The following is a 14,291-nucleotide window of genomic DNA, read 5'->3' as shown; positions in this document are numbered from 1 at the left end:
ATATTTGCCCTTCTTAAGCCAAGTAGAAAACAAACAACACACAGGTATATAATAAGTTGTATAGCCCAGGCAGGTAAATAACTAAACATTAAGTTATTGACCTACTGAATTCATTGAGAGTCTTATCAAACTGAGAAACTAGCAACCTTTTCCCTCCCCCACACGTGCTTTTTTTCCATGAACAGACTGAGCAGTCTCTTTAAGGGACAGTCATCTGGCTGCTACATCTGTCATTGCATTGATCGACCGACTTGACTCAGCTGAAGAGGCTTGCTAGGCCAGTGTCCCCTTCCTCCCCCACTGCTCCATAAACTGTGCCCTTAATGGAAGAGGATGGACCATCCTAGGCAGGAGAAGAGCCATGTTAGTCCATAGGGGCAAGAAAGAAGAGGGAGTCTAGTAATACCTTGTCCAACTAACAAATTTTATGAGAAGGCATCAGCTGTCATGAGCTGCATTTCATGTCATCCACTGCATGGAGTGGCTGCACTGAGGAGATATGGGAAAGGTGGAGGAGACTAGGAAGGAGAAATAAGTTGGCCCTGCAGATTACATATGATGCAGCCTGCTAGTATCTTATCAATTAACAATTGATAAAGTCTATTGTGTTTGTTGAGGCCTTCTCAGATTGCTTGAAACTTTTTAATGTATATCAGTTCAGAAACTTCTCACTCAGTGGTGCTTTCAAAAGTCCCATGTTTCCAAAACAGCCACTCTGAGATCTGCCACAGAGTGCTGTTCTTCAGTCAAAAGTAGACAATAGCTGTGCTCCCTTGTTAGAACCTTCAAGAATGAAAATGCTCAATACAAGATCTAAACAAAACAATTCTCCTGCCCAGCCCATCAATGGTAGCAGTGTCTTAAGGGATCTTTGAATCTGTATTCCTTTATTCTGGTCCATCTCATCTAATCAAGCATCAGCCTTCCCCCAATTAATTTACCGAACAATTTCCTTATAGGTAAAACCCTGCTTGTCTCTGTTTCTCACTCCATTGGCCAAGCAAGATACCTGTGTTCTTTGTAGCCCCTGAGCTTCCCTGTAGCAGCGTCTATGGAAATTGGGAGGAACTGGCAAGAAGGTGGATGGAGCATCATGATACAAGCCCCACCCTTGGGGAACTTATATCACAATACACTGTTCATTAAGTGGTTAATTCTGACAATCCCAACCCCTGCAGGCATAGTGGAAACCTTGGCTTCTGTTCCATTCTGCCCTGACCCCTCATCCAGGCACATATCTCATAACTCCTTATTTTTATGTCTTTATTAACTCCTGGGTTTTATTTCTGTCTCCCTGCTCCTTAGGAGAAAAATCATTTGAACAGAGGTTCATAATTTTAATGTCCCTATGTGCTCTAAATTACCCAACAACTATTACTAACTCTTAAATTCTTTGCAGAAATTAAGAGTTAATTAAATGGTATCTACATGGAGGGAAGTATGCAGTGGGGTACCCCGTGACTCTGCCTTAGGCTCAGTACTCTTCAACATCTTTATCGATGATTTAGGTGAAGGGAGAGATCATGAAATTTGCAGACACCAAGTTGACAGGACTAGCCAATATTCCAGAAGATAGACTTGAGCTACAGAAGGATCTTGACAGACTTGAACACTGGGCCTTATCTAACAAAATGAAATACAATAGTGAGAAAAGCAAAGTTCTACATTTAGGCAAGAAAAACAAAATGCATACGTATAAAATAGGTGGTGCCTGGCTCAATAATAGGGATCTTGGAGTCCTGGTGGACAATCACCTAAATATGAGCCAGCTCTGTGCTAAATAGTTGCCAAAAAACCCAACACAGTCCTAGGCTGAAGAATGAAGCCAACACAGTCCTAGAGGTTTAGAATCAAGATTACATGAAGTGTTAATACCACTTTATAATGCCTCAGTAAGACCACACTTGAATATTGCATCCAGTTTTAGTTGCCATGATATAAAAAAGGAAACTCTGGAAAGATTGTAGAGAAGAGCAACAAAGAAGATTAGGGGCCTGGAGGCTAAAACATATGAAGAATAGTTTCAGGAATTGGTTGTGTCTAGTTTAATGAAAAGAAGGTTTAGGGGTGATGTAGTCCAATATCTCAGGGGCTGCCACAAAGAAGAGGGGGTCAACCTATTTTCCAAATCACCTGAAGGCATGGCAAGAAGCAATAGATGGAAACTAGTCAAGGACAGAGAAGCAACCTAGAACTAGAGATATTTCTTGACAGTTAGAAGAATTAATCAGTGGAATGACTTGCCTCCTGAAGGCAGGTGCTCTAACAGTGGAGGTTTTTAAGAAGAGATTAGACAACCATTTGTCTGAAATGTTATAGGGCAGGGGTGTCAAACTTGCAGCCCATGGGCCAGATGCGTCACGAGCTACCCACGTCCATCCCCGGTTTAGCGAAGGGGAAAAATGTCACGATACGTCATATGATGATGACATGATGCCACGAGTTTGACATCCGTTGTAGCAGTTGTTGCCAGCCAGTGGGCCAGGAACCACTGGTGGTCCACATGAAAATTTTGGTGGTCTGCAGAGAAATGTCACCCCCAAAACACCCCCCAATTAATCCAGTCTGCATGGGAACACAAGGCTGCGCCGCCCACATGGCCTGTGGGAACGCAAGACTTGCATTGCTTGCATTGTGAACAACACGAGGTAGTGAGTGGAGGGGGGAAAGGTTGGAGGGGGAAAACTTGCCCCACTCGCCCCATGCATTTCACGTGGCCACTGGGCTGCTTCTTTCCACTTCTTTCTTCTTCTGCTTTTGGCTGCACGCAAGGAAAGCAGCAAAAATCTTTCTTTCTCTCCCCCAAACTCCACCAGAAATGAGTCTTTGGGATCCTGCAAGGCAGCCTGCACCAAGAGGCTGCACCGGTGCAACAAGTCTCACAAAGATTCGTTTCTAGTGGAGTTTGGGGGAGAGAAAGAAAGACTTCTGCTGCTTCTGCTGCTTTCCTTGCATGAAGCCAAAAGTCAGTCAGTCTCTCTCTCTCTCTCTCTCTCTCCTTCCCTCCCTCCCTCCCTGAGAATGGAGCTAGAGACAGTATCCTGCAATCCCAAATAAAGAATGATCAATCGGTAGGATAATGGGGTATGGAATTTTCCTGCAGACTTTTTTGGGGATTTTCCCAAGGTCTCTGCTGCTTTTTGTAGAGACCCTGGGAAAATGTCAGCAATCCACTGTCAGTAAAATTTCATATTAGTGGTCCACAGGATTTAAAATTATGAGTTTGGTGGTCCCTGAGGTCCAAAAGGTTGGCGACGCCTGCTTTAGCAAAGGATTGGATTAGAAGAACTCCAAGGTCCTTTCCAATTTTGTTATTCTGTCCTTTAGGTTCTTATCCCTTGAGGTCCTCTATTTACAGACCTTTGCAAGCTGAAATTTCTCTACCACATATCTTACCTACCAAATTTCTACCAACTAGCACCAAACTTCGAATTCCATTTATTATTCCTTAACTCTAAAGCAACATGCAGGATTGCGTAGTTTAAATAGGAAACTGCCCTTCCTTCATCTTATTATTAGTACTTTTTCTCATTTTTTGTTGTAATCATTTCTCTAAATTTTGACAAGATCCAGAATTTCAATTCAACAATGAAAATGGAACGTATCATGGTTGGGCAATGCTGTAAAGGTTCAGCTGAATTTCAGCTGTCTGTCAACCTTTCTAAGTGACTTGATCTTGTTGTCTTCCCATAAGAATAAGCACAACGAGAGGATTTAGGCAACTATATGTTTCCTGAAATTTATCTATATACAAAATTATCTATGTAAAGTGCATTTTATGTTATAATTTGCACTCAGGCAAAATATTTCTTTCTTTCTTTCTTTAAGACATATGTGCTGCTGAATGGCTATTTGCTTTTTCAGAAAGAAAGGAAAATCGATTTGGTTTGCCTGTTAAAACACAGTCATACAATTTTTACTTTTTGAACTAGCATATATATTGCTTTTGAACTTTTGAACTAATATATATATTGTACAATACAGTACAATTTATTCTCACCCTTTTGTAAATTGTATTTTATAATATAGCTCCCCATCAAAACAAAAGTGCAAAAATATATACACAAGAGAAAATTGCATAGTAAAAGACACGCATTAGGGGAAATTGTTTGCAAAGAGGCATATATAAAGGGAAATGCCTGCAAAACTACAGATTTTCAAGAAAACACACACAGGTTTTGATGGAGGCATTCTTTAAAAAAGGAAAATTCAAGGGCAAAGCCAAGAAAATCTTTACAAAAATGCATATTCTAATTTTAAAAAATCTAAAATCAAATACTATAGTATATGTACATGTATTTTTAAAAGACAATTCGGTTTCCATATTTTTCACATGAATGTGAAAGACTGCATATTAAATGTAAATGTAAAGTTAAACAACCAAAATAAAGACAAAAGTGAGTTTTATATATAATATAAACCTAATATAAAAAGAACTATATAGTGAGGGGGGGAAAAGAAAAGCAAAAAATTCTGTACTGAATTATCCATGGTAATAAAATATTTTCCAAAAGAATCTTAGAACTTGTTTTTTAAAAACATATAAAAACCAAAGTAGACTAAATTAAAAATGCAAAAACCCCCACTTACCTTCTAAATTACATTTTATTTAATTCTAAATATATATTTTAAAAATGCTTAAGGAAGACAAAAATATTAGCGAAAGTGAAGCAAGCACATTTCAATAATGTTTGTTGCAGAGACAGCTACTGAGATATCATTGATCAGACTAAGCATCATTTGAGATTTTATTTCCCACATTCATTGTGCAGACAAAGAAAAATTATACACTTTGTGGAAAAGAACAGCAAACGAGGGACCAGTTTCTCAAACTGTATCTCCCTTGTCAAAAGGAGTTTGAGATTGCCACCGACAGGAGCAATCTTGCCTCTGTATGGTCTTATGAAGAGATAACCAAATCAGCAATAATGAACCCTTAAGAGGTTTTCAGGTCATACATTTAGAGAAGAGTTCAGTGGTAGGATTCAATTTTTTTTACTACCGGTTCTGTGGGCGTGGCAGGCAGGGGTGGGATTCAAAATTTTTAACAACCAGTTCTGTGGCCGTGGCTTAGTTGGTGGGCGTGGCTTGGTGGTCATGTTATTGGCTGGGTGTGGCCAACTCAATATCACTCACATCGAGGCACGCATCTCCTCACCTGGCGTCTCATGACTGTGGGGATGCTGCAACAGTCGTAAGTGTGAAAAATGGTCATAAGTCACTTTTTTCAGTGCCATTGTAACTTTAAATGATCACTCCACGCAAGCAAAGTACCAGCAAAGGAGGGGAAAAAAACTCCAGAGAAGTTTCTGAGACAGGAAGTCTAGTCCTGCCAAGAATGTAGTAAGGGTTAACAGAGAAGCAGTTTCTGTAAGCAACACCAGAATGTTTCCTTCCTGCCTTTCTTACAGGATTAGGCCAGTAATTTCTTCTAACAACCGGTTCTCCCAACTGCTTAGAATGTTAACAACCGATTCTAGCGAATAGTGCAAACTGGTAGAATCCCACCCCTGGTGGCAGGGGAAGGATACTGTAAAATCTCCAGTCAGAGGTAGTAATTGCTGGTTCTCTGAACCATCAAAACTTCTGCTACTGGTTCTCCAGAACTGGTCAGAATCTGCTGATTACCCACCTCTGGAAGAGTTCATATATTTCCTTCCCTGTTACTTCCTGACATCCCCCTGTGGACCTAACTTGAGATATCAAGAACAAAATGGAGAAAGCTGAATTCCTGGCTCTGAATTCAGACTGAACGGAATCTGCTTTTTCCATCATCATCTCTTCACTTATTTCCTTAACTGAAACTCCTTGATAAACTCAGGTTGCACCTCAGGATCAGTCATTCAAGAGAGAAACAGTCACATCCAGAGCCCTGGTAACCTTCTTGTTCCAGATGCAGAGTAGAACTGTTTACCAGGCTGCTGAGAAAATCTCCAAGCACTTTCAAAAAAGCCATCTGGATCTATCAAGCACTTTGGGCTGACTGTTCAAATACAGCCAAATCATCCTCACAGAGATCAGTATTGTGCATCATAATTAGAAAATGATCTGAACACAGTTAGGAATTAGTGACAATAACTCCCATATCTAGATCACGTGCCGTCTGCTCTAAAGTAAACATTAGATCTAACAAGTGGCCATCTCTAGTAGACACAGCTGAGATAACCTGGGACAAATTCAGGATTGTCTCAGCCATGAAATCCTGAGCTCCTCTGAACACCATCCCAAGAGCATAATAGCTGAAATTCTGCAGCACCATAAGCCTTGGAGAACCCACCAGCAACCCAGCAATAAGATCTGGCTGCACTTCAGGAAGGATTGCCGTTGGGCAGCAGGGAAACTTGGGATGCAAATTTGGAAATGATACCATATCCTTAATGCGCTGAGCTCTAGGAGATAATGCAATCATAGCATATAAATTCCTGTTCCTTTCTGGATCATATCACTTGCTCTTTTCTATTATCTTCAGTGGGATCATTGCTGACTAAGGCAAGCTACTGTAGGCGAAAAAAGCACAAAACAGGAATGAAAGCGATTATACCCAATGTTCCACCTTTCTTAGAGGTATTAGAAAGAGCTGTGTTTTATGACCGAACAGTCCCGGGAGACTGTGTATTTGGGTTGCATTATATCAGGGGTATTAAACACGCGTTGTCACGGCATTGTCATGTGACTTTTTCCCCCTTTGCTAAACCAGGCATGGGGGTGGCCAGAGCGGGACGCATCTGGCCCATGGGCCATGAGTTTGACAACTTTATATGGTGCTAGTGCTGGGCGGGTTGCTTAGAAATGATCTAATACAAGGTCATGAGAAAAGCAGTCTCTATGATTTGATTAAAGGCCCATCTAGTGCATCATAGTTTTTCAGCTAAGTGCTTCTGAAAAGCTAATCAACAGGATATTAACTGGTCCCATTACCCTTGCTGCTTTTCTTTTGAAATTGATATCAAGGCAATTATTCCTAGGCACCGCCTTGCCAAAGTTGATTCTGCCTGTCCTGTCTGAAGATCTCAAGGAGAATTTTCTCAGAATATTCTGTCAATTGGAAACACATGAGCCTCTATGCTCTGGAAGATTCTTTACAACCACATAAAATCTCATGTCATCTTGTCATCTTCTATATTCTAATATCCCCTTAAGAGCCGCAGTGGCGCAGTGGTTAGAGTGCAGTACTGCAGGCTACTTCTGTTGCCTGCTGGCTGCCTGCAATTTGGCAGTTCAAATCCCACCTGGCTGAAGGTTGGCTCAGCTTTCCATCCTTCTGAGGTGGGTAAAATGAGGACCCAGATTGTTGGGGGCAATAGGCTGACTCTGAAAACTGCTTAGAGAGGGCTGTAAAGCACTGTGAAGCTGTCTATAAGTGTAAGTGCTATTGCTATTGTCAAGCTTAATTTCCCTATTCAGTGGATTTGTCCATGTGGTTTTCTTCTCAAGAATATGAAAGAGACTTGCAACTGCCTTCTTACAGTTCCTGTCTCTGCCATCCAAGTATTAGCTGGAACTGATTTGCTTAGAGTATTTTTTACGTTTAATAAACACATTAACCAACCAAGAGATTCTGGTTAGACTTTCCATAACTACAGATAGCCTTTGACTTACAACAGTTCATTTAGTGACTGTTCAAAGTTACAATGGCACCCAAAAAAGTGACTTATGACTGTTTTTCACACTTACGACCATGGCAGCACCCCCGTGGTCACATGATCAAAATTCAGATGCTTGGCAACTGACTTATATCTCTGACAGTTGCTCTGTCCTGGGGTCCTGTGTTCACCTTTTGCGACCTTCTGACAAGCAACGTCAATGGGGAAGCCAGATTCATTTAACAACCATGTTACTAACTTAACAACTGCAATGACTTACGAAACAACTGTGGCAGAAAAGGTTGCAAAATGGGGCAAAATTTTTCTGCTTCAAGGAAGGTAAAGAGGAACAGTTTTTTCATTTACTATCTGATTATCTTTCTAGGATAGAATCTGGCAGGCAGCCATTCTTTCCTCCCCCTATTGGAATTAGATCTGTGTTAAATTTCCATGCAGGTTCTGAGGTTTTTGCTATCTTGTGCAGATTATTTCTAATTATGAGTATGATTCAGTTAAATGTAAGTTTAATTAAAGAAGACTAAACTCTCAGTTTTAGCAATTGAAGCAGTTGTCTGAACTCACCTGTACTATGCTGAGTGAAGCTTTCCAGCACATCGTCTGAAAGAATGAGATCTCAGTGAAAGTAAAAGTGCCTTAGTCTCTTGTGCTCCTCCCGCTCCTCCTTCTCCTCTTCTTTCTTCTCCTTCTCTTTTTCCTCCTTCTCCTGTCCAGACCAAACTTGAACTCCCAAAATGAAGCCACCTTCTTGACTTTGTCCATTGGCCAAAAATAGGTCATTGTCGGTACATTGTAATTAATTTATCACTTGCAAAGAGAAAACTCATTTCTATCACTCTGATTCATATTGAAAGGAAATATGGCCAGGTTACCTGACACACCTTATACTGGTGAAGTGTTTAGTGAGGAGTTTGGCTCGTCAGAAGGATGATGCATGTGAATGCTGATAGTTTGGTTGCAAATTCCACATATACTGAATGGTAAATAGTGCCATCACATGGCTGTTCAAGCAAATGACAATATAGGCAGGGCTAAGTGATTCAAGAGCTATCTTCCCCAATTTGACAACGGATATATTGGAGTTGCCTTTAGCCACCATGATTAGGAATGCTGGGAGTTCTAGCTCTACCACACACAGCCCCACTTCATATGGTACAGTTGCCCAGAAGTGATATATTTTAAAGTCTGTAGATTGCAGTTACAATTTAACTTTTAATGGGTGTATCACTGTCAATTGCCAATGCCAGAAACAAATCATACTATTTATACAGTCACAAGCATGATTGTCATATTGCATATTATCTTGGAAAAGGATGCCTTCTAGGGCTACCCAACAACTTAAAAGTATCTCCATCACCTTTTCACAATTGCATTTATGGAAGATGGCAGTGATGATGGCAAAATCATCATAGGTAGATTTTAGTATCATGCTATACCTTTCAATATCACACCATCAAGTTTTCCTGGCCATTTCATGTGACTATTGAAAAACATTGGAGGTAGAATGTAATCTGAAGGGATCCTATAAAATAGCTTCTGTTTTGAGGGAGACCTGTCTTAAATCACACCATTTGGACTCTACCACAGAGAGGTAAACAGTACCACAGCAAAGCACTATCTTCAATTCCTGATCTCTGAGAGGATCTAGAACAGGGGTGTCAAACTGGATTTCTTCGAGGGCCGAATCAGCATTGTAGTGATGAGGGGGAGTGGGGGGAGAAATGGGAAGATGAGAAGTCCTGCAACACTTTGCCAGCCAAAACAGGGTGCATGTGGCCCATTTTTGGCCTCCCCAACCTCTAGCAGCATTCTGACAGCCAAATATGGGCCACACAAAGGCCTCCACGTGGCCCATTTTTCCTGACAGGCACCGTGGGCCAGTCCTTTGATATTTCCAGACCGGCCCCACAGGCCAGATTAAAGCACCTTGTAGGCCATATCTGGCCCACAGCCCTTGAGTTTGACACCCCGATCTAGAAGGATGCCACAGTATCGAAAACCGCTAATTCAAGAAAGACTGAAAGAGAAACAGTTTCTTCATTAGTGTAAGCCTGAAACTGGTGAAATAAGATTTGCTGATTCACCAGAAAAGATGCTTTTGTAAACAAGGGACTGATCGCCCAAATATGTTAGAACAGTTACAAGTAGGCATATAGTTTTTGAGTTAAAATAGCAGAAGGAAGAAGCCCAGGATTTAAAACTCAAGATTAACTTATACAGAAACCATGGTTCCATTTTCCGGTGCTCTTAACTGGAGAATTTCTTCACATATATGAGTACCTAATTTTCTACACTAAATATATTACCACTGTATATATTAATTTTTTTACAGTAGATCTACTTTAAAATGCAGAGCAGGGAGAAATATTTGATTGCCATATCTGGTGTCAAGCTCTGGTATCCAATCCTCAAACAAAAGTATCCATGACATCAATTATGAGAGCAGCCAACTCTGAAATTTGGCCCTTCAATCAGGTGAAATCCCACTTGAATTGCAACATTTCCTCCATGATTACCATCACTTTTTCAAACCATTTTACCCAATTGTGGATGTTTGAATATTGACCTCTAATTGCTTTTTTTTAAAAAGATCCACTGCAGGCTTTTTCAAAGTACAAACTTCCTTGAGTCAAGCATCCTTGCTGGTAAACCCATGGGTACATGCATGTATCACCCAGTGGTTTTCTATCCAATCCTAACTGTGGCTGACCTTATTTAGCTTTCATTACAAGACAAAGTCAATTTGGTGTTGCAAGTTGTTGTGGCAAAGGCTTTTTTGGAAGTCTAATCTGATTTTTAGATCTTTAGATAAAAAGACATCCTTCTTTTGCTCAGAGTGGTCTTTGTGATGTTCACAAAGGGATTTTCTAACAATTTCTGTCTAGAAGTTACAAGCTACATTGTGCAATGATGTTAGTTAGAGCATACCCTCCAAACAACTTGGCCACGTACTTGGGTGTCAGAAACTCAAATTGATCCAGTGTAACTAAGTTTAAAAAAAAAGTTACCAGACAGTCCCATAATTCATTTTTCTTCACTAGCAGAAACCAGGCTGGTCTGACCAGAACAGACTTCATGCAAACAAACAAACTTACATAAAAATAAATTGCAACTAATTCATTAGAGTTTTGAGGATCAAATTCTGGAAGGAAATGGTTAGTAATATGAATCAACTCTGTTCCAACTTGAAACGATTCAAGCTGAAAATAGCGGCAATAAGGCTGCAAATGGGCAATAAGCACAGAGAAATCGTGGGTGGGTGTGTTTCTGCAGATCTCATCAAAGTTTATTATTTCAAATTGGCTTCACACTGCCTTATCAAATTTGAAGCACATTGTTGTCCACTTACACTCTTGTCTTATCACTTCAATTTCCTCAAGTCCTCTAAAGGAGACTGGAGACCACCCTGGGAGTGATAGTATCAATTTACCTCAGCAAATATCTTATTTCATGTAACAACTGGGGTATTGATAGAAACCTTGGTAGGATTAATCACAAACCTTGCTAAGCCATCTGGAATCCTTATAGATCTAATAGCCTTTTCAGACAACCATCTTAGTAGGTCCAGTAGTTTTACAGAGATGAGATGTAGCCATTTAACCAAATGATGAGCCATTTATGACAGTGGAGAGAGCCTTGAGATCCCACCAGAAATACAAATATGGCATAGCATGGTTTTAAAATTAACATAACGTAATGCAGCAGAATGTAACGTAGTATCTGTGTGATGTTCATATGTTCTTATATGACAGGAATCCCATTTCTTTCTTTTACTATAGCTTTTGCCTTATTTTGTCTCAGAGGCCCTTTGATCATTTCATTTCTTCTTCTCTTCTTTTCCAATAGGTGACAACTGTGAAGTGGATAGTCGGGCAGGACGTTGTGTTCCTGGAATATGTAGGAATGGAGGCACTTGCACCAACTCTGCCGACGGAGGCTTCCAATGTCAATGTCCACCCGGAGGCTTTGAAAAACCATTTTGTGAAGTATCTGTACGGTCTTTCCCTCCCAAATCTTTTATCATGTTTCGAGGTTTGCGCCAGAGGTTCCACCTGAGCCTTTCTCTTTCGTAAGTTCTGCTAAGAAGCAGCTTTGTAAGAACTGCCTGTATCTGCCATTGATGATGTTGAATTTTATCTTGCTGAACTCTGTTATATATTTGCCCTGGCTTTCCAGTTAGATTTTCTCTTTATATTGGGGAGCGGGAGGGGAATTCCCAAGATATTAGTTCTATCAAAGTATCTTCACAAGAGTGAGATTAAAAAAAAAAAATTACTAGGAGAATTATTATAATTGTTGGCAACTCTCACTTGCTCAAATGTAAACAGAGCAGAAATTCAACAAGGGCAGGTTTCCTTAAAATATGGTACAATGATTAGTTGGGCTCTATTTTGTCAGTTCTGGGTGGGGCGGGAGATGACAGATCTACTCTTTATTGATGATTTGATAGTAATATAATTCTTTCTGCAGTCATAATACCAACTGGCAATTACATTAACTGACTTGAGTATGGTACCGGGAAAAATTGTATGAAAATTCCAGAAAAATTTAACTAGTTTGTTCAAGTATGTGTGAAAATTCTAACTCTTTTATATCTCATCACTAGATTTGCCACTGTAGAGCGTGGTGGTCTCTTAATTTACAATGGACGTCTGAATGAGAAACACGACTTTCTGGCTGTAGAGATTGTTGATGGGCAGGTCCAGTTGAAGTACTCTACAGGTGGGTGTGGTAGATGGGTCCATGCTTTCCTCACTGATGTCCTCAAGAAGCTGACATTGTAATATTAAATGGTACTTACTATAAAATAGACTTTTTCTGTTGAGAATCTTACAGAAGCTGCACTTTTTTCAAAATTAGTACCATCGCTACTGATGAATTATCAGAAAAGTCTTCTAATCCAGCAAATAAAGACATTTGGGACCCTATAAAGTCCCTTGCCAAATAGAATAGTCCTTTATTACAAAGTGGTAGTCACATTTCCAACCACAGGAAAATTTAGATACCAGTATCTGGGCAAACACGAAAAAAACAAAATACTGTATTTTGAACTAAGCACTCTTTCAACATTCCTGGTTTTTTTTTTTTTTTTTTTGAAATAGTCATTTGCTGTGGACAATGGGCAGTCGGTATTCTAATTTTGAAGCTTCAGGTATTTTGTTTCAAAATAAGCACTTCAGTCTGCAACTTCTAATGTGGCCCATAATTCAACTTGCAGAAAACTTCTCTATATGCAAATTTGTAGTTGGCAGGTGTTGCTAATCTTTGTAAGAATGTTCGCTTTAATCAATTGCAAGGGTTGCAGAGAATTAGTCTGTAGGCTAATATACCAGATTCTGTGTTTGCACCCATTAAATTTGCATGGATGATCTGTACAAAAATGCCAGTTTGTACTTTGCAATTTGTACAGTTGGGTCATGTGATTGATTCTGGGATAATAACTCAGAAAATTTTTAAACTATATTTATATCAACATAAAGATATATGTCTGAATGACATAATAAGGCGGGAATATTGAAGATGGGAAGATAGTGTACTGTATCTGTAGATGCAGCTCACCTGCTCATATGTCCACTTAGAATATCAAGTCTACAGGTTATAAAGATTTAAGTGCTGTCAGAATGAATGCTTGAAGCCATTTTCTGTTTTAAGCTGCAGTTTGAAACCTTTACTGGCATGCGACATAATAATAACCACATCCTTTATTCACAAGATTCTATCTGATTATGCAGAAAAATAGGACAGGTTATTCAACTTTAAAGATGAAGTCCAAAACAGAAACCACCTGAACATAGTTACTGTATTACAGAAAATGGCTTTCATTTCAAGGGAGTTAAAAACGTCAGTAAGGCAGGCTGCAGTCTTGTTACTGCAGCATTCTCCCTTGCTTAGCGCAGAAAATAAAAATCAGATTTGTTGTGTTTTCACCTTTTCAAAGAAGAAAAAGGATAGTTAAGAAGTGGAGATCTACAGTTTTCCTTATGAAAGTTCAGCTAGCGAAAAAAATATACTTTGATGTTTATTTACCAAATATCTAAAACAGTTAAATGCAAAATAGAGGGGCCAGGAAGGAACAGCAGGTAAAAATTTACATTATCTCTATATCTCTAAAATCTCATTCAAAGGGTGCAGCAGCTTTGGAAGCAGTATTGTAGGTAACTAGCACACAATCTGAAAGAGAGTAGTTGTTGGTTATTCCATGCATAACCCATTTACGTATACAAAAGTAGTTGAATAGAGCTGAAAAGTGGGACACCAGGTGCTGTTTTTCTGTTTTGCACTACAAAGGGGACAATTTGGTAGACAGAGTTAATACAGCCAATATTGATAAGGAAGGCATTTTTGCTACTTTCCCTAATGAATCCAGATGGAGTATTGCTCATAAATATTGATACTAAGTGTAAAATCAATATGCTTTCTTTCACAGCATTCTGGGTTTTTTTTATAATGCAGAAAACATTAAAGGAGTATTATGTATCCAAGCAACGTCTTTTTTTTCTTGTGTATTTGAGTGTGTGTACAGAGCATTCCTATAAGGTTGACTTACACTAGCATTGGTGATGACACATGAATAATTATATAACCCAACTTTGACGGATGATGTTCCTGCCAAACATTAATGGCTGGATTGATCAAAAAGCCAAATGAATGGAGTTTATACTAGAACTCATTTCATGGGTTTAGGGCCTT

At 39.5% G+C, this 14,291-nt stretch overlaps 1 protein-coding gene across 1 annotated transcript in view; it reads left to right on the top strand.

Annotated features, from left to right (window-relative positions):
- Positions 1-14,291, top strand: part of CELSR3 (cadherin EGF LAG seven-pass G-type receptor 3) — a 139,038-nt gene that overhangs the window by 37,272 nt on the left and 87,475 nt on the right. The window contains exons 3-4 of the mRNA XM_087923159.1: positions 11,448-11,670; positions 12,208-12,323. Coding sequence (XP_087779285.1) covers positions 11,448-11,670; positions 12,208-12,323 — 339 coding nt within the window. The remainder of the gene's footprint in view (positions 1-11,447; positions 11,671-12,207; positions 12,324-14,291) is intronic.

Source organism: Pseudonaja textilis, chromosome 2 (assembly GCF_049901715.1).
Source record: "Pseudonaja textilis isolate UNSWEBS1 chromosome 2, rPseTex1.2, whole genome shotgun sequence".
Lineage (NCBI taxonomy): Eukaryota > Metazoa > Chordata > Lepidosauria > Squamata > Elapidae > Pseudonaja > Pseudonaja textilis.
The sequence above is the reverse complement of the archived record's forward strand: the minus strand, read 5'-3'. Positions and strand labels throughout refer to the sequence as shown.